This window comes from Oreochromis aureus, linkage group 11 (assembly GCF_013358895.1).
Source record: "Oreochromis aureus strain Israel breed Guangdong linkage group 11, ZZ_aureus, whole genome shotgun sequence".
NCBI lineage: Eukaryota > Metazoa > Chordata > Actinopteri > Cichliformes > Cichlidae > Oreochromis > Oreochromis aureus.
The window spans coordinates 10,810,070-10,833,321 of NC_052952.1; the positions used below are offsets into that span (position 1 = coordinate 10,810,070).

The 23,252-nt window shown below is 41.4% G+C and overlaps 2 protein-coding genes across 2 annotated transcripts; both read left to right on the top strand.

Annotated features, from left to right (window-relative positions):
* The first annotated feature begins 7,632 nt into the window (after window positions 1-7,632).
* On the top strand, window positions 7,633-11,543 carry LOC116322618 (kelch-like protein 38). Its single transcript, XM_031742730.2, has 5 exons — window positions 7,633-7,775; window positions 8,727-9,947; window positions 10,033-10,174; window positions 10,266-10,371; window positions 10,624-11,543. Exons 2-5 carry the CDS (start codon window positions 8,728-8,730, stop codon window positions 10,911-10,913), a joined length of 1,758 nt encoding a protein of 585 aa, XP_031598590.1. The 5' UTR covers window positions 7,633-7,775; window position 8,727; the 3' UTR covers window positions 10,914-11,543.
* Window positions 11,544-14,782: 3,239 nt separating this feature from the next.
* On the top strand, window positions 14,783-21,688 carry fbxo32 (F-box protein 32). The gene is made up of 9 exons (XM_031742729.2): window positions 14,783-15,092; window positions 15,588-15,712; window positions 16,022-16,071; window positions 16,201-16,293; window positions 18,633-18,726; window positions 19,289-19,473; window positions 19,574-19,756; window positions 20,105-20,248; window positions 20,387-21,688. The coding sequence occupies exons 1-9, from the start codon at window positions 14,980-14,982 to the stop codon at window positions 20,474-20,476; spliced, it is 1,077 nt and encodes a 358-aa protein (XP_031598589.2). The 5' UTR covers window positions 14,783-14,979; the 3' UTR covers window positions 20,477-21,688.
* Window positions 21,689-23,252: the final 1,564 nt, after the last annotated feature.

The following is a 23,252-nucleotide window of genomic DNA, read 5'->3' on the forward strand; positions in this document are numbered from 1 at the left end:
CTTGCAAGAATAAAAAAAACAAACAGTAAAATAAAAACTGTCCTTAACACTAAGGAGCATACAATTACAGTTCTACATGGCTTTCTGCAAGAGTCTGTTTCTTAGACCATGCACTAGTGAGATGCACTGCCTTCCACCAATGTTCATTAGGATGTTCTGAATGACTTCAAAGATGTCCTTAAGTTCCTTTGGATAGTCTATGTTGAGGGCAAAAAGAAGGCCCATCAGCATGGAAATGGCACTTGAGACATCCCTCAGATTAGACAGGATTACTGCCGCCTCAAGGACAACCAACACATCGATGATGTCTTCTTCTTTCACCATCGCAATGCCAACTTTCATCCTCTTAGAAAACGTGTCTTCAATACCTGTCGGCTATAAAAGGGTTCAAAGACAAAAAAAAAAAAAAAAAAAATTACACAATTACAATTACACAATATCCCTTGTGCTTAAGAATTCATGTCTTTCCAAAGAAGAGCCATACTGATGCTTTGGATGATGGTGATTGGCTTTGGGTAACACTTATTAGTTGTTAAAGTTTTTTCAGAATGAGATATGCACCCCATGTTACAAATCCATTTCTTGCTTTAAACAAAGACCATGTTCATAAATAACTGAGCATGTCTTCAATTGCAGAATTCAAACAAAATTTTCAATTTAAATGGTAAATGGCCTGTATTTGTATAGCGCTTTACTAGTCCTCTAAGGACTCAAAGTGCTTTACACATTCAGTCATTCACACACATGGGTGGATGACTGAATCGTGACTCAAGAGTTGACAGTTCGTCTTATAATTGGAAGGTTGCGGTTCGAGCCCGGCTCCGACAGTTTCAGTCGTTGTGTCCTTGGGCAAGACACTTCACCTGTTGCCTACTGGTGGTGGTCAGAGGGCCCGGTGGTGCCAGTGTCCGGCAGCCTCGCCTCTGTCAGTGCGCCCCAGGCGGCTGTGGCTACAATGTAGCTTGCCATCACCAGTGTGTGAATTTAAATCTACTTATGCTAAATATTGTCTGTGCTCTAAACCAAATCTGGCTGAGAATACATGAAATGTGCAAACTGCAGCTACACTACAGGATCAGATTGTGGCTCCATAGACAATGCTTCTTTAATCAGTTTATTGATTAAAGTTTATTTTTCCCCTATAATAACAGCATGAAAAAGAGCATATAGACATGGCTGAACAGGTTGCATAATTGGCACTGAATATCAACATCCACCTTTATCCAGCTGCCCAATGACTCTCGCCAGTAACCTTTAATTGCTTACCCAGTCTACACAGTCTACACAGTCTCTTTTCCAGGGTCCAGGACATTTCACCAAAGTATTGCCCCCACAGCTGTAGCAGCCACTGCAGCCCCTTAAATATCCTAATATCTCTGCCATTACAATATACAATGTGAGAAATCAAACGTAAAGCTGAAGTGAACAGTACAGCAGCGAAATGTCAAAGACCCTGGTGAAGACATGAATAAACACAAGACACTAATAATATCAATGCTAGCTTGCCAGTTAGTTTCTCTGAAACCCAGACCAAATCCAGTGTCAAAGATCTTGTAATAATACATTTGGTGAGGAAAAAGTACACATGTTATCATGTGGCATCTATTGTTTCATAGATGCCACATGTTTCATTTAAAATCCACTGTGGTGCTGTCATTATTAAATTTACTAAAAAGAAACAATGCTAACCTTCACAGTCTTGAAAGTGTGTGAGGGCTCTTCCTTTAGAAAATGAGGTCCTCTGTCCTCTTCCTTTGTGTAGGGCTCTGGTCAAAGAAGTCAAAACAAAACAAAAACACTTTTTAAACAGTGTTTATGAAGCATGTAGACAGCTCCAAATTCACAGCTTTTTGATACATAATTCCATCAATATATGATTATCATTGGAGATTTTGAATCAGGCTTATCAGGACATTCAAGTAGAATATGATATCCAACCTACCACCAATATACACAGATTCTGTAAAGTTACCACACTAAATGTCCAGTTGTGAAATATGATGACAGACTTTACTTATCAGCTTTCTTTCAATGAGTTCATCAGTTGAACTGGATAACCTAAAACTTAAACAAAGGATTAGATTTCGCAGTTGAACACTTACATCATCTCGAAGCATCTTATGAGCCTAGTTAGCCCTTCTATGCCGCTCTTGATTTTGTACAGCTCCACGAACCTCTCCATAATGGTCAAGCACAGCAAAAAGGAACCCTTTCAGGTCAACAGATGTAAGACGGGCAAATTCTGCTTCAACCTGAGCAATAGAAGAAGAGGGTGGAGAGTACAGGCAGAATAAAAAAAAGATTCTTTGAGACCCAAATTTAAGCAAATGGTCATCTGAGGCCCATTAGAGAAAACGCAAACACACAAAAGCAAACAAACAAAAAGATGCACTTTACCTGCCGTTCAGCAAACAAGGAAGTTCAGAGAACAATAAGCTCTGTCTTGAAATCTTTTAAAGTAGAATGATTGTGAAAATGACTTATGTGATGTAAAACTTTAGTAAACGATGCGATTAAAAAAGAACACTGAGTAAAAGGACAAGTAACAGTTTCCTTATTCCTCAGATGTTTACCTTGATGAGCAATACTGTTTTAGTCCAACTGCCTCATTAAAGTTACACAACAGGCTTTTTACATTAAAGCCAGCAAGTCCATTACATACTCCCTTTTAGATCTGAAATACTGTGCACATTCTGTGTATATGTAGTGGACAGCAATTTACCCAAAAGAGTGCAAAGTTTGCAAGTCCACCTCATTTAAATGACAAAGACAGATGTGATCATCTAGACCTGTGAAAATAAATTAATGACAAACCTGCAGTTATGGATGTTATTACAATCACAAGAACCTAAACAGTCTGCTCCATTGCTTTTGTTAATGAATCACTTGTTGGTAACACGTCTGAATATTTAGTTTATGCCACCTGCATGTGATCATCAATAGTGCAATATTACTTCTTAAGAAGTACCCTGACACTACAATCTTTATATCATTTGTTCTACAGAGCTATTAAGTTACAATATAATCTGTGGTGTTTCCAGTATGACAAAATGCACAAATTGTAACTTACCATTTGACTCCACTGACAAAAATAAATCCCCAGCATCAAGTTTGGCTTCACAGACCTAAAATAAGTAAAATAAAATATATGTTATAATTATATTGTTTTCGCCATTTATTCATGTTTGCTAATTTTCTGACATATAAACAATGTTAGTTTTGTTACAATACAGAGAATGCAGTTTAATTAAAAGGTAAATTATGCAAAAAAAAAAAAAAAACCTTCTGCAGTATACCATGCCAAAAATCAGTGTCTCTGATGCCAATTATTTTATCACTACAGCTCTTTTAGTATGGAAACTCACACAAACTAGTCATACTGATCACAAGAGTTCAAAAATAAGTCAAAATAGTGAGCTGTTGTTAAGCATAAAGCATTTCAGGGTAACAAATAACTGCACAATAGAATTAAAGCAAAAATAAACACACTGGAGGACTATCTGATAAAAACTAATATAATGCTGGTTTGTAGACCATATTTTGTCTCAGTCCTCAGTGCACTCTTGCAGCTTAGCATGCAGCAGTTAATAACAACTTAAGTGATTACATAGGGGTAAACAGATGACAACAAGCATCCGAGTCCTGCCAAAAGTTCTTTTTGAACCCAGTCAGTTATTGGAAATATTGCCAAAATGAACTTCCACCAAAATACAACAGCCTGTGAACTTGAAAGAAATTTACAAGTACAGAGACAATATGAAATAAGCTTTATTAATTAGCTGAGTTAGCTTGCTAATATCGCAACAGTGGTTGAGTGCACAACCTTAAAGCTAGCGGCACAATACTTGTGATTTGGTCAGTGCCACATTAAACCCATAAAAAGGCCATATGTCAGTTTATTAGGTCAAGTTTGGTCATGACACACAAGCTGGACCTTGTCGGCTAAAGTTACATTAGCTAAAGCAAACATTTCGGTAAAAGAGAAAAACACACATCATGCCATAAATTCAAAACATGTTCCAACTTTTGTAGCTCTCTTTCCTTATAGTTATAACCAATGTTACTCACCTTGAAAGCATATTCCAAAGAAGACGATTAGAAAACGTCCAAGTAAAGTGAGCATGTCGTTAACCGCCAATTCCCCATGATGCACCTCGGTAGCAGTCACGTGAGGCAGTTTTGAATCCTGCTGTGCTCAACTTACCCACGTTGTCAAGTTCACATAAGTTGCTGATTTAGCTGGACATGAGTTTTCAAGTTAGCTTTTTTTGGTGTAATTGGGACGTTTTTAACTTGTAATTCTATGTTATAACAACAACTTCAGTCATCTATCGTCAAACTGATATAGAATAATATGTTGAAATAACAAACATCTAGAATTACATTTTACAGTGTACTGTAAGAACGTCTGAGGCTGGGAAAGCAACATTTTCTCACCAACAGTTTGATAGCATTCATAGTAACCTTCATCCTCGTTCTGTCGTGGCTTCTGCTTGCTGTCACAGGCAGCCCACCATTCCCAAGCTAGATTACATTTAAAATGTTAAAGGGATTTACATACTGAACACACACATCTACGTCAACACACCAGTCACATTTTCTCCTGTTGCACAGTAATTCTCACAGAATCATTTCTGCCCTCATCAGTAAGTCATGAAGTCATTATCGATAACCCCTCTAATGAGAATCTGAGATTTGTTTTTATAATTATTATTTCTTGGCTTTTGAATACTGTTCTCTGAGTGTTTCTACCAGTGTCCTCTCAGAAAGTCCATATTTTATTCTCCAAAGCACATGGTGAGGGTGGCAGTGGTGCTTAAACCTCACAGGGTTAAAGCATGTTCCAGGTGATCAGCAGGTGAGTGAACCCTGGCGTTATTATAGAGTTCTTGGAAGATGTTGCGCCTCATATGACAAGTTTTTTTGTTTTTTTTCCCACAGAGCTTTAGAAGGTGCACTAATAATTCATGTTTTTAATGTGAGTCATGAATCATGTCACGAAATAATGAGTGGCATAAATCACAGGTATACCCAGCTATCTTTGTCTGCGCTGTGGAAGCAGAGCTCGTTTTGGGCTGAACATTTCAGTGAGCTTAGTCAAGCGCAAAAATCGCTGCTCCGGCGCCAAAGGCCAGATATCTAAACAGACATGACAGAGTGACAATCCAGTTTACTTTGGGCCCAAGTCTGAAATTCATTACAAAACAACAAGAGAATGTTTTTTTGGGGGTGTGTGGGTGCAACTGAGGGACATTGATTCAAACTGAGCAGACAGTTGGCTTTGTGTGGTGCGTGATAAACTAGCAGCGAGCACAGTAACCTCAGATAATATGATTTGTCCTGTACTGGGTTTTCTTTCTGGTACCTTTCTGCAGAATAGTGCAAATAGCACTGATGCAAATGATCTCATTCACTTTCACTCTGATTTAATAAAAAGGGCATTAAATGAGCAAACACAAATGAAGGGGACTCATTGCGTGAGTTTGTACAAGGATGAGCACTCCTCCCCACCTTTACCTTTTCTTTTAGCCGGTGGTCTGTTTTCTTTAGCCCTTGTGTCTCCCCCAGAACCTGAATTTCAGCTCCTCATATTTGTGGATTAAGAATGAAAACATGTAATAAGTAGGGGGGCTTTCTTTGTGGAAAACAAACTATTACCTGCAGCACTGAGTGCCGCAGAGTACAGCGAAATGAAGTGAAGGACAGAGCTGCACATGTCGCTTCTGTTTGACCAAGGAGAGCTGTCTGACACACACTCACACCTACACAAACACAAGACTAATCGGTGAGATCTAAATCCCCCTGGGTGTATAAGCTCTATTAGACCGTGTGCTTATGAGAAGATAATCATTTGGTGATATGAAGACACAGCACGGGGCAGTGGGTGGCAACAGTTAAGCTGCTGTATGAAAACGCTGTGCTGCAATGTGTGCCGAAGCTTTAACTTTTAATATAACTTGTTGCCTACAGGCAGACATTAATGAGTCCTTTTTGTCAAGGTGACGGAACCGAGATAGAAGACAATGTGCTTAACTTTTAAAAGATGCAATCGCAGCGCTGAATATGAGAGTGTGGGTGATAAAATGACACTGCGGTCTCCCGGGTAAACGAGTTAAGCTTTTGCCTTTGACAGGAGCACGTAGTGGCAGATATTAATTTTTTGACATTTTGTTTCATGATACAATTAACAGGTAAAAAACAACAACAACACTTTAGTTTATTGGAATATAAATGATGTCTTTGTTGTGTACTGTCAGTGAGGACCCTGTAAGCACAAACAACAAAGGTTTAAGCGTTAATTAGAAAGGAAATTGTTTTTCTTTTTCATAATGAATTGTGTATTTACCCAACGCTCGGCCACTAGATGGTGCTGTTTAGTTGTGTCTGCTTATAATGCAAAGAACTACTATCCTGTGGTATCACACGTGTGATTATTGTGACCTCAGTTCTTGGTGTTTACAGCCTCCCTTCATTTTCACTTTATTTCGTTGTTGTTATTGTTGCTATAACTGTGCAAGCAGTGATATGCTCGCATTTGCCCACAAGCAACAGGGCAAGATGTCAACATAAGATGGCCAGTAAGTGCAAGTGCTCTATGGTGTGAACTGCTGGTGCTGCTGTACAATAACCTACACATCTATCTACACTGCTGTGGCATCCCAGGCAGCTATTTGCCAAGCTCTGTACAAAATCCCACAAACAAGAAAAAACATGCCACATCTGTAACTGCGATTACTGAAAATGCCTTTTCATTTAAAAAAAATATTTATATGTAAGTGCCCACATTTAAGAAAGACCCAGCAAGCTTTGATTCTTCTCCAGCTTTAATGAATATCCTGTTGCCACTTTGAATGATGCATTCCATGAAAGCTGCTGTATAGGCTCTATCTGTTTTAGAGAGCATAAAAATGAGATGGAAATAAGCTTAAAAAACACACAAAGATAGGGAATGCAAGCAACTGTTGCTGATATAGTTAAATTAGGATATTTGTTTATGCATAAAGGATCAACACATAAAACACCTCTCATGTTCCTCCATTAAGCCCAAGCCTCTGGCTGAGGTTATATAAATCGGAAACATTTTCACTGAACTTGCGGCGAACTGTTTGTAATGTTGTGGCCACAGTGTTTTCCATGTTCTTTTTTCTTGAATCCTGCTGAAACCTCCTCGTATCGCTCTGTTTATGTCGCTTCTGTTGTACCATAATCCTGTTTTTATATCTCTGTGTGTTCCACGAGCCAGCCGGCAGAATGAGCAGCCAGCAAAAATGAGCGTTATCAAGTATCAGTGCCGTTTTTACTGCTGCAATCATGTGCCAGACAGAGATAGAGCTGATGGAGTGAGTAGGAATGCGAGCTATAAAGAAGAAAAGAGAGGTCTCATGTGGGTTTAATAAATAGAGGAAGAACATAATATCAGAAGAAGAGGGAGAGAAAAAGAATAATAAATAAAGGAACGATACAGATTTGGTGGTAAATCCAGACAGATTCTGAGACAGCTCTCTAGCATGTCACATGTGTCTGCAGCAGTGCTGCCAAAGAGAAGCTCTATTTTTAGGGGAGGAATGTACACACAGGCCTCGTGGAAAGAGACCATAACAACAAACAGTGCGCAACACACCTCTACAAAGAGAGAGGAGCGTACAGTCACACCGATTTAATGCTAGAAGAAAGAGGAAGACAGGGAAGGAGAATGTTCAGACATCATATTTGATGCTGAGAATTTACTTTGAACACAGTGGGACCCCCAAGAAATCCTGAAAGAATCGCAACAGGTAAGAGCCGTATTCCTGTAAGGCTGCAAGGAGGACTGAATCTACTCTGTGTGATGTCTAACCTTAACAGTACCTTACATATACTGAAATATACTTATTTCATATGCTGAAATTAATGTTAATTTAAAATGATAAATGGACTGGTCCTTATACAGTGCTTTTCTTCAGACTGTAGCAGCCAGTGATCGAACCGAATTGGTAGATGACTTGCACTGCCTCTTGAGCCACAGCTGTACAGCATGTCATACTTAGTTTTAACAGTATGTGACATTTAGTATTAACCATGTGCAATAGTTTGCACAATTTGTGCTAATATCTAATGCATGAACTTGGAAAGACAGAGCTACATTCACTGACTTTAAAGACTTAAAAATAACAGTTTGAAGCACATAAACATGAACACTGTCACACAAAAATACGAAACACAAAATCCTCATCTGTCCCATGACACCCTACCAAGAAAAATAATTTCATGGGTGTTTCATCAGAAATTTCAACTTAGTTTCCAAAATGATCAGACAGCCATGCTGTAGGCCTCATTGAGTATCTGTGTGTGGTTAAAAAGGCTAAATATGGTCCAACTATTTCCTGAACAAAGATTATGTTTCTGTTATGAGTTGAAAGGGTTGCAAACTTTAAAACTAGACATTTGGAGCAGAATTTTAGGGAAAGCTAAGCATCTGTATTTGCAGGTAAACAGTTCGTTTGATTGATTCATACATTCGGATATTCGTTCATCAAGTCACTGAAAAAAGCAGAAAGGTCTTAGCTCATCTAAGAAATGGAATCCCAATATGGTAAACTGAACTACACAATAAAAAGCTGGTATTCTGACAGCATACAGCCAATAAACTTAACTTCACAGCAAGCACAGTGAGTAAGTGATCACATTGCTCATAGGCTTCAATAACAAGTTGCACGTGATAATCTGAGCCTACTTTCTTTTCTCAGCATGGATCAACCAGCACGTGAGGTCTACCATTTCAAAGACAAAGAGCAGTCCTCCAACCTGCTCCTGCAGCTCAACAGACTGAGACAGGAGAACATCCTGACTGATGTGCTGCTGTGTTCAGATAACACAGAGATCCCCTGTCACAGAAACGTCCTGGTGTCCAGCAGCCCTTACTTCAGAGCCATGTTCTGCAGCAACTTTGTGGAGAGACAGCAGACCAAAATAGACCTAAAGGGAATCACGTCCACCATTCTGAGCAGCATTATCGACTATGTTTACACAGGACTCATCAGCATCAGCATGGATGACGTGCTTCCTCTGATGCAGGCAGCATCCATGTTGCAATATGGCCGCCTTTTTGAGGCCTGCTCGAGTTTTCTGCAGAAGCAGCTTAGCCCAGACAACTGCTTGAGCATGATAAGACTTTCTGACATCATGAGCTGTAAAAGTTTAAGAGACAAAGCAAAAGAGATAGCCATGAAGAGCTTCTGCGACGTCTCAATATCTGAGGACCTGTGTGAGCTGTCCTTGCCGGAGCTAATGGGATACCTGGAGGATGATTCCCTTTGTGCAGAAGAGGAGCAGGTTTTTGAGACACTTGTTGCTTGGATCCATCACGATCCTTTGTCCAGGCGAGGCGCCATCAGTGACCTTTTCAAGAAGGTTCGCCTTCGATATATCCACCCCACCTACCTCTTCCAGTTCATAGCCAATGATCCTCTGATCCAGTCCTCCACCCTCTGTACTGAACTCATAGAATCTGTTAGACGCCTCATGTTCTCTGTTAGCACAAAATGCAGTGGAGACATCGCAGCAGACTTTAAACACCCCTGGGTTGCGCCAAGGCGCTACAGCTATCATGACATGTTGGTGGTGGTAGGAGGGAGGAAGAATAACGAGCAGACCTCAAGGGAGGCCATAGTGTTCGATGAGAGGAGCCAGATGTGGCAGTGGCTTGCTAAGCTGCCTATTCGTCTCTACAAAGCCTCCTACGTTGCCCTACACAGTGTCCTCTATGTCATTGGAGGTCTGACCACAAATCCGAAGAACAGCGAAGTCAGTAGAACTGTCTACACCCTTTCCCTTAAGACCAACCACTGGCGGACAGCAGAGCCTATGTTAGAGCCACGCTTTGCCCACCAAAGCATCTCCTACCTCCACTTCATCTTTGCCCTGGGCGGCCTTGGACCTGACAGACGACTGACAGGCAGCGTAGAGAGGTGAGATGGTCCGTCCTTAGTCAAGAAACTCTGCATACACAGAATGACACACATGAACAAACACATCTCTCAATGCTCTCATCAGGTACAACAGTATGTTCAATCTGTGGGAGTCGATGGCACCCATGCCTGAGGCTGTTCTGCACCCCGCGGTGGCCGCTACTAACCAAAGGATCTACATGTTTGGAGGAGAGGATGCCATGCACAACCCTGTCAGAATGACACAGGTATTACTACACCTGTTACCTTTGCAGTCATCTGTTTCATCCATTCACATCTATTCATTCACCCCTTTTATTTCTCCTCTCCCCTGTGTAGGTGTATCACATTGCCAGGAACATGTGGTCTAAGATGGAGAACAGAACAGTGAAGAATGTTTCTGCTCCCGCTGTGGTCATGGATGAGAAAATCTACATCATTGGAGGTAAAAGGGCTAAGAAAGATAGAATAAACATGAACTGCACATGTGATAATGATAACTGTGTCATTTCACTGGGGGCCTGGACTGAACTTTCATACATGGTCCATTAGGAAAATGGGATTTTTACAGTATTCTTCAACAAAACAAAGGGATCTTCTAGCAAAATTCTGGATGAATCACTTTACAATTTCATCACCACTATTTACCAAACCACTGCATATGAATATATATATCATAATATCTTCTGTGTCACAGGATACACCAGGAGGATGATTGCATACGACACCAAGGCCAACCGATTCATCAAGTGTGCCAACCTAAGGGAGAGGAGGATGCACCATTCAGCCACCGTTCTCAGTAACAAACTGTATGTAACAGGCGGACGTTACATCAATGGCCACGACGTTATTGAAGACTCGGACGCTTTTGAGTGTTACGACCCGAAAACAGACACATGGACAAGTAAAGGGAGTCTGCCTTATAAACTGTTCGATCACGGCTCCGTGACTCTCACGTGTGTCTCACAGACATGGTCGAAATCATAAATTAGGCAGTCAGTGGTGTTTTTGTTTTGTTTTGACTTCAATATTTTATATAACAAATGTCATTTTCATTTTTTAATGTTTTAAATTTAAAACTAAAGTATTTAAATGTTAAGCACTATTTATTCCATGACTTTTCTGTGTTGTTGTTTAACGCCTGACTCTGACTCGCATAAAAGAAGACGACTCTTGTTGCATAGCCTGCTCTTAACCTGTCTGACTTCACAATGGGTGAGAGTGCTATTTTCAGCCTGCTCTAAATCCAGAGATTTCACCTGTCATGTTTAAATCAAGAGGGCTGTGTACCGGTTGGTGCAACTCAAAGCTGTGTGTGCAGCTCGTAGGTTTGAGCCTGCTGATGTGAGCAGCAAAGCTTTGGATCAATTTCTGTCACTTTAATGAAAATGGTGGTGAAATTAATGTGATAAAGAGCAAGAGATTGTTAATGCAGTGCTGAAATCAAAATAAAAGCATACCAGAAGGTCCGCTGTTTTGGGACTTGGTGCCAAGCATACTTTTGCATCAAATGCTGAAATAATTTGTTCTAATGTTCAGGTTTAATCTTTTTGTACTGTTGTTTACTGGTTTTAGCCACTGTTTTTGTACAGCTTGAAAATAAAATCACAGTCTATACATGTGGTCTTTCTTCATCCCCACAGTACGACTCAGCAGTTCTTGGTCTGTTGACAGTGAATCGCAATCTGAGCCGGTGCCCTGTATGTCTCATCATATGTCTGTTTGAACCCTCTCACACTGGATCTCAACATGTCCAGACAGGTTCCTGTTCTCCACACACACGGAGATACAGAATGTAACCAAGAAACTTTACCCTTTTATAAAGAACATGCTGAACTTTTACCCAGTGAGAACATCATTGCTGGCCCTGTGACAGTGGGAATTGAGGCCACGAATCCCATCTGACTCACCGATTTGTTATGGTTCACAAATTAGATGTATGCTAAAAATCTGAAGATATGCGGGACAAACAGCTTCCTATAGAATGATTGCACAGTGCAAGTTAAAGCAGCAGTTAAAGAGATTACATCATTTTATTCATCAGTGGCATCTGCAATGTAATGTCAGCCTTTCGTATGGCGTAAACACAATGTGACCAGAGGGGACATTTTTTTGAAACCATAAGTCACTGGGTCAGATGTTTCAGTGGTTTTGCTGCCAGCAAACGGAGCCCAGGGGACAGTGGGTGGAGTGGCCGAGACAAGGTGGTGTAGATGGGTGACTGGAAAAACTATAGGTGATCTGATGTTATTTTGAGCAACAAACAAGAAGGGCAAATGTTACACCACGTGAGGCATGTGGCCCTGTCGGTTTCCGTGCAAGCTGGCAGATGTGAGCAAAGACTGGAGAGAAACTCATGAGCGGGGGTTTCACAACAGAGAACCTGACCGAGTGATGAAACCCATCCAAGAGGAGCAGCAACAGGTGTATGTGTTTGTGTAACTGTGTGCATATATATATGTGTGTGTGTGTGTTTGTGATTAAGGTGTTTGGCGTTTCAAGCGGGGCTGACCGGATGCCGTGTCTGGTCACAACATCACAACAAAAACAGACAGAGGTGAGAGTGGAAAAGATCATTCACTGACGACCTTTCCTAAGTTCTAAGTTGACATACATATCAGAGAAAGCATATTTTCAGCATATGAATATAAGTATGAATATAAATTTAAAAAAATATACAGTTATGCATCACATACACACATGCTGGCTCTGTAGGGCTACATGAAGCTATTTTATCTTACTACAGGTTGGTCTAACATAAAACACAGCACATATCTGCTTCAATATTATTATTCTCATCATTTTTGGTCATTCCATGAGTAAACTAAACCCAGACTCTTTACAGTCTTAGGTCATAGCTGCCTTCTTGGACAGTCACTAACTGACTGCACTTGCTGGGACTTTCCATGTCAGTCTGTCATTCAGCCTAGTCTACAAATAGACTTAATCAGACTTCAGGGACTCACAGCATATTAGTGCATTAGCCTGAAGTTCACAGAGTAATACATTTTAGGTTTTTCAGTTCCACTTCTCACACACTCTGCATGGTCACCCGTATTGGGAACTACTTCTTCACAAGCAGCTCTGCAGCTGCTCAGATTATATGCCCCGTATGGCTCTATTGTATCAAGCAGAGGGTGTTCGCAGGCCTTCTGCATATATCAGGATGTTAGATTAAAACCACAAACATCTGTTTCATGAGCTTGAGCCATGAAGTTGTAATACGCAGTCTGAGGTGGATTTTTTTTCTACACGGTAAAAAAAAGGCAAAGAAATAAACAAAGGAAGAAGAAGCGGAAATACATTTGTAGCACTGCGGGGTAGTTTGTGACCATCAGCAGCACAAAACCCACACAAGCCACATCTGCATGGCCTAATGTGTCAAAGCACAAGCGCTAGCGCTGGCGCTTCATCGAGGAAAACCATGCGCCAGTGATGGCACATGGTTTTCCTGATCATATAACGTGTCGTGATATACGACAGCATTGTAAGCGCTCACTCACATGGACCGAGATACACACATGCGTGCACAGCTGCCATTGCAGCAGTTTACTGAGAAGTGTTTGCTATGTTGGAGCAATTTTTAGGAAGCTGACATTTATATCCGCAGCTAAAAGACAGGTTGACCAGACCAGGGTGTGTGTTGCAAGATCTTAATGGCACTTCTTCAGCAATCACTTTTATCTTTGTTTTTTCAATGAACTGCTTGGTCATTGCACTGAAAGCTCAAGGCTGGCATGAGAAAAGCGATTAAAGCTGTAAACCCACAGACATAAACTTTTAATGTGCATTCTGAAAAGCCACACACAGATTAATGTGTAAACATGTCACATGTTTAATGAAGCTGATAAGATCCGACCCAGTGACCTGTAAACGCTATCTTCTGTAACGCGGGCCAAAGTCAACAAAATACCCTCATCCTGTCTTCACGGATCAATCTGGGCCATTTTGGAAAAACTGAAACACACTGGTAAACCCCCCTGAATTACACACACACATACAGACACCAACACACTCCTTCACAATCCACAGTGTAGCCAAATACCCTAGAAAAATCTAGAGGACAAATCAGTCTATTTATAATACAGAGTGAGACCGAGAATCAGGGCACTTAGCTGTGATATTGTGGTGTAATTTACCCCTTATAGATTTACAGTGTCGTAAAGCAAGCGCTGATAAGGCTGAGCAGACCGCTTCCTGAACAACAACTGTGTTTTATCAACATCAATCCATCAGGCATTAAAAAGTGTTATTGTTTGAGCAGGCAGGTTTTCAGTGTGCCTTCCTCAAAGTCAGAAGTTTGCTGCAGGATGGCTTACACAGCATATTTGGAAAATATGCTTGATTGTAAACTACTGAATAGTGATTAAGGAAGGTGGGATCAAATAAGTATCTCGTTTGAGCATGTAAATTTGTGTGGTATATCATTTCTCTGTTTACCAAGTGTTATTTTCTTTATATTTAACCCAATCAATCAAAAACAGCAGTGGTGATAGTAGCCAGGAAAGTAGCAGTGTCTCAATGTAAAAAAAGACAAAAAAAAGAGCACACACAAGTCAATCAAACGACTGCAAAGAGACACAAAACATCTACTAAGTCCAAGCAGCTACTTTAAAATGAAGTAAAGTGTGAGAATAAATGGACTTTCTCAAAGTTACATAACAGTCTGTACACATTAAAAAAACGCCTTCCTCTATCGTGTTAAAATGTTTGAAATGCATTTCCTTGGTGTCCCCTGTCATTATTTTCCATGACATGAGGAGTGTTGATTCCTCCGCTCGCCTCTCCGAGAGGTTTTGCAACGCTGGAGTTGATAAACAAAGCCACGTGTTGCAGGGAAGTTTCCAAAGTGGGCGGAGCTCGCGTGTTTCCGGGTTCTCACTTGGAGGATATAAAGAAGAGCTGCGCAATGTCAACAGTAGTCTAGAAACACAGGGGGCAAAACAAAGCACTTAGAAGCGGGGGTGGTCACATAATAAGCTAAATCAGAGGGCTTTCCAAAGATTTCTCACACACTTATTGACTTTGTTTAAGTTAGCGTCATCGAGTGAGGATGCCTTTTCTCGGACAGGACTGGAGGTCGCCGGGTCAGAGCTGGGTGAAAACCGAAGAAGGGTGGAAAAAGACAACAGCCGACGACAAAAACAACAATGTCTCCGTGCAGAGGTTGGTCATTAACCGAGAGCTAAGAAATGGCGCTGTCTGTGAGGAGCTTTGGAAATTGAAATGCGCCATCACTTTTGTTTGGTTAGAGAGAGATGGAGGGAGGAGGGACTTTCTTCAAAAGTCCAAACAGCATTATGAACAGTAGCAGGCTGACACACGCACACGCATAAAAAACCAAAACCAAAAAAACTGTAGGCCTCCACCTCGGTGTCGTTTCCTTCTCACTCACCTCGGTGTCTTTGTGTGTTTCTGGTTGCTATGTTACTTTCCTAGGCTAATCACCGAGCTATTAATAACCTCCCTAAACAAGTGAGTGGATTAACAAAGATCTGTAAACTTTCCAGATGAGCTACAGTCATTTCAACACGGCCCAAGTTACAGTTTTTTCTTTGGTTTTGATGCTGGAGTTGCTCTTTGTGTAGAAGGAAAAAGGTTAAAGTGGATTGCAGCTCAAAATAAATTAATAAATAAATGTGTCCTTGTGTGTTTTTGCAGCTTCTGCAAAGAGGCCGAGGAGGAGGAGAGTTTTAACAAGGAGAACCTGCTGCTTTCTTTCAGCTATGACATGGCTGCCAAGAAGAGGAAAAAAGACCTAATGAACAACAACACAAAAGTCCCATGTGAGTCCGTACAAAAAAAAAAAAGGAAGCAAAATATTTAGTCCGTTTTAATGCGTGGGAGTCATAAATCATGTAGCAATGCATCAAACTTAAGTTCAGTAGGTAATACAAACAGGAGAAAGCTGGAATGGAAGGCATTGGTGGAGCACCTCCTAATGACACTGTTGTTTAGTCATTTTCCTGCATTTCATAAACTCCATTTCAAAAGGCAGCTCTGAAAACTTATTTGTGCTGTATACATTTGTCACAGTGCTTATAAGCCGCTTAATGAGGGCAGGCCACTAACGTAAACACTTTGCTTTCTCACAGATTTCCACAGGGAAAAATGGATTTATGTTCATAAAGGAAGCACCAAGGAGGTAACAAACCGACTCATTCTGCTTCACATCAACTTTTCATATCGTCATTGCTAATGTAAACATGCTGAGAAAACTCTATACTCCTGCTGAGGATTGCAATCTAATACCCTAATAATTAAATTCTCCCAGCGCCACGGATATTGTACACTGGGAGAGGCCTTCAACCGCTTAGATTTCTGCAGCGCCATCAAGGACACGAGGAGATTTAATTACGTTGTCAGAGTGAGTTCTCGTTTCTTTCCTTTCTTCTTAGTTTGTGCCGTCTCTTTCTGTTTGTCTTTCTCCGTGGTTGTTAATGGGAGATCTGTTTGTCAGTGGGACAGAAAGGCTTAAGGTTAAGAGGGTGTGTAGGCCTCTGCCTGCTTCTTATCAATGCTCTGCAGACAAGAGTCTCTCAGTGCTGATGATAGGGACCCAGGGAGTGTGTGTTTGAAGTAGGGACACAGTGTGGCTTTTTTTGTTTTGGAATATGATTGCCAAAGCATGTTGGTATCCCATAGGATTAAGCGAGGAACAGATGGATCGTGTAGTGAGCTTAAATGACCAAATGGGAGATATTGGTGTCAGGAGCATTGTGGGATACGAACAGAAAACCTGGAAGGCCACACACGGGAAACTCTTTAATGAAAATCATCCACACATGCACAGACTTAGAACAGATTCAGCTTGGTGGGTATTCCTGACAAAGACGAACAAAAAAAGTGATGCTCGCGTGCCATCATCATCATCTAGTTGAATTTGGAGCTTCTTCCTCACTGAACCAGCTCTCCCACATGTGCTCACATGTGAGGTGAAGGTAGGGGAGTGTGTATGCGTGAGGAGGGTGACAGCTGTGCAGTGAGGTGCGACCACCTGACAGTTGCTTTATGAAACCAAACCCGTTGGTAGTCAGATGATTCAGACCCCTCTGCAAACACAAACACAGATACATTGGCCTCTGCCAGGTTAAACACCCTCCTTATGTGTTCTCCTCACTCATCCAGTGGTCCAATGTCACATTTCTTTCTTTGTTTTTCCCCCTCCCTATGTTGAGTATCTGTGTGTCGTTCTTATATAAGGAAGCATTTAAATGAGTTGTAGCCTTCTTCAGGAGGACACAAGCAAAATTTCTCTTGGCAGAACAGTGAGGTTTCAGGGGATCGTATTTTATACAGTGTCGAACCCATAAATGGAGATTGGGCTCTAATCTTATCGGAATACAAAATAATCTGGTAATCCAGATAAGTGTTAGGAGTTAGATTTTCCGCAGATATTTGGCCGTTTGTTAACATCTCTGTTGGAGTTTGGGATTGACCTTTTAGTGCAGGTTTCAGTTAACGAGTGCAGTGTAGTGTGGTAAGCCCAAAGAACAATATGGCTGTGAAACACTAGCGCCTGGTCTGGACACAGTGTCCTAGGTCACTGCTCTTCACTGGTTGTGTCTGATGGCATTTGCGGGTTCATTAAACTCTGTCTCAGTTACACAGATCAGATTCTTCCATGACGAGACAAGTGGTCCTCCATTTGTTTTTGTTTTTTTTTTGTTTTTTTTTTTTTTTTATCTCACAGCCAGTGAACGTAGGTTATTTCAAGGACGAGCCATGTGCAACTTTAAAATGAGCTTTAATGCAGAGATGGCACATAATAACAAAAGGATGCGGCGCGTCTAATTCTGTCGGTGTGTTTGTGGAAAAAGTGTGAGCCGCACGCCAAAGTATAAAGCGCAGTTTAGTGAACTGCAGGAGCTAAAAGTAGATACGGAAACGCACATTGTTCTGCCCGGCTGCTCTACAAAGAGAGGAACACTTGATGAGCTGCTAAAAGAAGAAGGGCACGGGATTAGGTTTTAGGAATGGAGCTGGGAAGAGGGGGGAAAAAAGACAGTGAAGAAGCTTAAAAATGGCAAAGCTGACAGGGAGCATGAGGATAAAAAGGGTCAAAAAAGGTAATTTGGTTAAAAATGAAGCATTATTAAGATGGCTGGTTCTTATTTTTCGGTATCAAAGTACCCCGCAGTTTACCAGCACGCTGATATAAAAACAAAGGTCACGACGTGGTCAAAATGAGCCAGAGTTTCTCCGTGATGTCACAGCATCTGCTGCATGCCAGACATGCCACCCTGTTGGAACCCGCTGTTTGTCCGCTGGCCAACGGCAACAGACATACATACACACACAACGCGCTTACATAGTCACGCACACTCTGTCAAATGATTCGGCTAATTCACATGACAGGAAAACCAGGACTCAAACGATTAAAAGCTTGTTTGTGCTGGCATGGGGCGGCTGACCTTGTTGACAGCCTGGGCTCTTATCCAACACCTTTCCGAGTATCTTCTTCCCCTAAAAAAGCCCTAGAATGCTGTTAGACGTTCACAGCTTCGCTTGAGAGAAATGACCACATGGAATGTCTCCAAAGTTGTTCTAGGCAGCAATTATTGTTAGAACCAAGTGCTTTGTAAGAATGCAGCATAACAAACATTAAGAAACACGGCAGTGGAACAGAGCGTCTCACTTGCAGACAGGATGAAATTTATGTTGTTTCTTTTTTTTTTTTTTTCCCCCACCTCCCCATTCCTCCAGCTCCTGGAGCTTATTGCCAAGTCCCAGCTCCCCTCACTCAGCGGAGTGGCGCAGAAGAACTACATGAATATTCTGGAAAGAGTGGTACAGAAAGGTGAGCTCCGACACCCTGCCTCTTCGTTTCAGTCTTTTTGTGTGTCATGTCGTTTTGTTTCCCTGTGATTTTTCTTAAATATTTGCCCCTCAGTCTACTCAGTTTTTGCTCAGCTCGTGTATATAGCGTCGTGGCCTCTTCTCATCTTACTTTCTCAAAAGTCTAAACAGAAATAATGCAGGTATAGCAAAGCTGAAGCTTTCAATATATGATGAAATGAGACTTTATGATGTCTGAAGAAGGCCGGGGATCGAGTTCAGTGCTTTAGTGGCACGCTGAAAAACACTGACAGTCACCAGACCCGAATGCAAGTCACAGTGTAAACTAAATGTTCCTTCTGCTAAACAGAGATTCAGGTTGTTTAGGTAGCGTTATGAAACTGTTTTGCCAAATATTTGAAGTTCTGCGGGTCCGTTCCATCACACCCAAATATTTAGTTTAATAGAGGTTTTTTAATCATTTTTATTTAACTTGTTTTTTTGAGGAGTCACTGTCTACTTGGCTTGAAACGTCATTATATCATTGTGGTCATTAATCTTGGCTGTTGACCAACTCTCCACAGTCCTCGATGACCAGCAGAACGTCCGCCCCATCAAAGAGCTGCTGCAGACCCTATATGTCTCGCTGTGTGGGCTCGTTCAGGACATGGGCAAGTCTGTGCTGGTGGGGAACATCAACATCTGGGTACACCGAATGGAGAACATCCTGCAGTGGCAGCAACAGCTGGACAACATCCAGATCAATAGGGTAAGCATCTGCCTACAATGCAGAACTCCAGAGGGGGCTCTGAAGTGCAAATCTTTATTATATCATAGATTTTCTTTTTTTTTTCTCATCTCTTTTTCAGCCCACAAATACAGGCATGACTCTGACTGACCTGCCTGTCAGTCTGCAGCTGAACATCATGCACCGTCTCTCTGACGGCAGAGACCTGGTCAGCCTGGGCCAAGTGTGTCCGGAGCTGGGGACCCTCACAGAGGACCGGCTGCTGTGGAAGAAACTCTGCCAGTACCACTTCACAGACAGACAGGCATGTAGAAATTTAAGGGAATGCAAACACTTGCGTACATGAAATGTTCAGATGGCCTTTATGGCATCTGTGATAAAGCTAGCCTGGAAAATGGGAGGCAGTAACCCAGCACCATGCTCAAATGCATGCATTTGATAAGTGAGCGAGGGATTTTCACCTATAGGCTAAAGTGGGTTACAGTGAAGCTTTACAGGATAGACGACCCCCCCATGACAAAACTATCTATTAAGGTTTCTAAAAATCTCCCTCTGAGTGTGACTAGTAGTATATAAATAAAATAAAAGTCTAAAGTATTTTTTTCTTTCTTTTTTGAGTAACATGTTTTAAAAAGTCTGTCTTATATTTTAGATCCGGAAGCGGCTGATGGTGTCAGATAAAGGTCACCTGGAGTGGAAAAAAATGTACTTTAAGCTGAGCCGCTGCTATCCTCACAGAGAGCAATACAGCGACACCCTGCACTTCTGCACACACTGCCACATCCTTTTCTGGAAGGTACTACGCTTCATTCTCTTTCATTTTGCACTTGATCAGTGTAGATGTGAAACTAAAATGTTCCTGTTTTTAAAGCAGAGGGGGGAAAAAAGGCATTACAAATTCATGCAATGTTTCTTTTTCTTTTTTTTATTTCAGGACATAAACCACCCCTGCACAGCCAACAACCCAGAAAGCTGCACCATGTCCCTCTCCCCTCAAGACTTTATCAATCTTTTCAAATTCTGATCTCTCCCACACACAGACGCCCCGAATCCCGATGATCGGACTGTACATACTGCTGTACATATTGTTTTCTTTAATATCACGATTCTTGGATGTATTTTAGAAGAGACTGGAGAGTGCTGAGGCAGCGGGACAGTTATGCAATCAGGTTTCTTTTGAGCGAGCACTGAGGACCCATCAGAGTGGGTTAACTGTGGAAAGCTAGTGGACGTGACGAAGAGCAGTAGTGATGTCGAGGAAATCGGGCTACATGCGAAGGAAATGAAGGGAATACTTAACTGCTGGAGTTCAATCTTAGTTTAATGTGTTTTCTGAAATTACACTTGCAAAGTAAAAGCACCTTTTGAACTTTAGATCTGAGCACCTTTTTTGGATTTTTTTTATTTTAATCTTGTATTTCAGTGGTTTCAGTAAATGTTCTATTCAAAGGAAGAAGAGCGATTTCTTTAAAGTTGTATTTCTTATTGCTCATATGGGGAGGTGCAGTGTGCTTGGTGTTCAGATGCAGTCTGTACTAATATTCATTTTTGGAACTGGGATGAAGAAAAGTATATGTTAGGTTGCAGCGGTACCTAAGAGGAAATGAATGTAAGCACGAGTCGTAAATAACCGTTTAGACTGGGTGACGATTCCTTTGACACGTTGACTCACTGTCGTAGTCTTTTCTATGTTGTTTTCTTTTTTCACTTTTATATGGATTTGATTTTTTTTTTTTTTTTCCTGTTGCAGGCGATACAGCCGCAGCACGTGAGTGCAGTATTACCAAAGATTGTTATCAAAGTCAGTGTAACAGTGGCGTGTGCCTTTATCATGAAACTTGAAGCCGTATAGGTACAGCTCGTGCCTTGTTTGCAATGCTTTCAGATCCTAATGCTGTTGTTTTTTTGTTTTTGTTTTTTTATTATCATTTTAAACATCAAGTGTCTCATTTACAGAAGGGTTAAGCTCTGAGACTCTCACACCAAAGTTAACTGTTTGAGATATCCCGCATGACATCGAGCTGATTGTGTTTACTTAATGAGATTTTTGGCAGGCGGCTCAGCTTGCGCACTTGGGTTTGAAGGAAATATAAAAGTGCAGTCTGACCCAGACTCGCTTTTTTTTTGTTTTTTTTCACTGATCAGACAGTGAAGGATGATGTACATGCTATGCAATGCATTCTGTTTATGTTCTGTTGAATTAATAAAAGGGGGGCAAAAAAGCCCTTAAAGCTGGTGTCATTTCTGAGTAGTCACTACACCTTTCTATGAAAAAATGAATAGAGCACTTGATCATCATGGTATAACACACAGTTAAACTTCAAGGAATCAATCTGTCCAGTTAGGAAGCAGAATCCATTGTGAACCAGTTCACTTTCCTTGGTGCAAATGAAAGTGACAAGTGCTCTGGAGTGGAAACAACTGCAAAATAAGGGAGCTTCTTGCTAGTTTCCCCATCACTTCTGGTAGCAGGAGGTTGGACAGGTAGTCCAGCTCCTTCAGGGTGGTACTGTTTGTGTGTGTGTGTATGTGCTGTTGCAAGAAAATTTAGTGTGTGTCTGAGAACGGTTTCCATAGTGTGAAGATCTGAGGAGAGCTAGGCAGGACTGTTATTTTGTGCAAGGATAGGTGCTGCTAGAGTCCTACAAAATGACTTCCAGCTGGCTATTCGTCTGCATGTTTCTGACCAAAATGGGAAGTAGCAGACTTGGCATGATGTCCTGACTTCGTTTAGTGGGACTGGGGTTCTCAGACCAGTACCATGCAGCTTAGTGTGCATTCTCTTAGTAACACCAGAATTGCCAGGTCCATTTTGGAAACACTGGCAGCCCCATACTGCCTCATGTTACCACAAAGGATGCAAGCAAAAAGCATACTGGTGCTGCTGGGCTGGGCCTAACGCCTCTCGTTATTATTGTTCCTGTGTAGTGGCCCCGCTCGTGGGATCTCTGCAACACTTTTCATACAGTAAACATTCTTGCAATAGCATACATTGACATGCCATTTTGGAAGACCTGGTCTACCTGTGGAGCCTGAATGGGCTGCAGGTACTGCCTCATGTTACCAGTAGTGATAAGGATGCAAGCAAAAAGCATGGTTAGAGAGAAATCAGGTAGGAGGGAAAAGGAGAGAGCAATAGTCTGTGGCGGCTTTTCTCTCTTGTTTATTTATCGCCCACCACCTGTAAACAACAGCAGCACGTTTAAACCATAGTATCCTCTGAGGGGTTGTCTTGTAATCTGGTTTTTATCCCTAATTGGTGAACCTTGTTGTAACTTTCATTTTTATTTTTCCTATAATGGTGGGCCGGTCTCTAGTCAAAATGCCTGGGACGATTTTTGTCCCAGTCCATTTCTGTATGCAGCTCATGTGCAGTCTGGTGTTACCTACATCTCCTATTCAGAAGGCAGAGAATTTCCAAGTTCTGAGTAATAATCAGCACCACGACTGCAGTTTTTGTGTTGGATGAGTCCAGCTCGTTTGGGTCCAGCGTGGTTGTCAGTGAAATGTGCACATATTTTTCATGTGGCAGTGCACTTGTGGTAAGACTTACAGTACCTAACCATCATCTTTGTCATTCATTAGCAAGCATAATGAATTCACAATTCATGCTTTCTAACTCGATAGACTGATATCCCTTAAGTTTAACTGACTTTGTGTAATTTAAAAAAAAAAAAGTTTCCTTTATTTATTGAACGGCGTATACAATGAGCTTGCATGAGGACAATTTTTAAAGATTTTCTAGGTTTCTTGCTGGAGGTGAACAGAGGCCGCACCATAGGTATCTGTGTGCCCCCAAT

Excerpts from the sequence above, each read along its gene's own strand:
- LOC116322618 (XM_031742730.2), top strand. The coding sequence starts at position 8,728 with ATGGATCAACCAGCACGTGAGGTCTACCATTTCAAAGACAAAGAGCAG. Across the intron at positions 9,948-10,032 it reads CTGACAGGCAGCGTAGAGAG|GTACAACAGTATGTTCAATC; the intron begins GTGAGATGGTCC and ends TGCTCTCATCAG. Across the intron at positions 10,175-10,265 it reads ACCCTGTCAGAATGACACAG|GTGTATCACATTGCCAGGAA; the intron begins GTATTACTACAC and ends TCCCCTGTGTAG.
- fbxo32 (XM_031742729.2), top strand. The coding sequence starts at position 14,980 with ATGCCTTTTCTCGGACAGGACTGGAGGTCGCCGGGTCAGAGCTGGGTG. Across the intron at positions 15,093-15,587 it reads AACAATGTCTCCGTGCAGAG|CTTCTGCAAAGAGGCCGAGG; the intron begins GTTGGTCATTAA and ends GTGTTTTTGCAG. Across the intron at positions 15,713-16,021 it reads CAACAACACAAAAGTCCCAT|ATTTCCACAGGGAAAAATGG; the intron begins GTGAGTCCGTAC and ends GCTTTCTCACAG.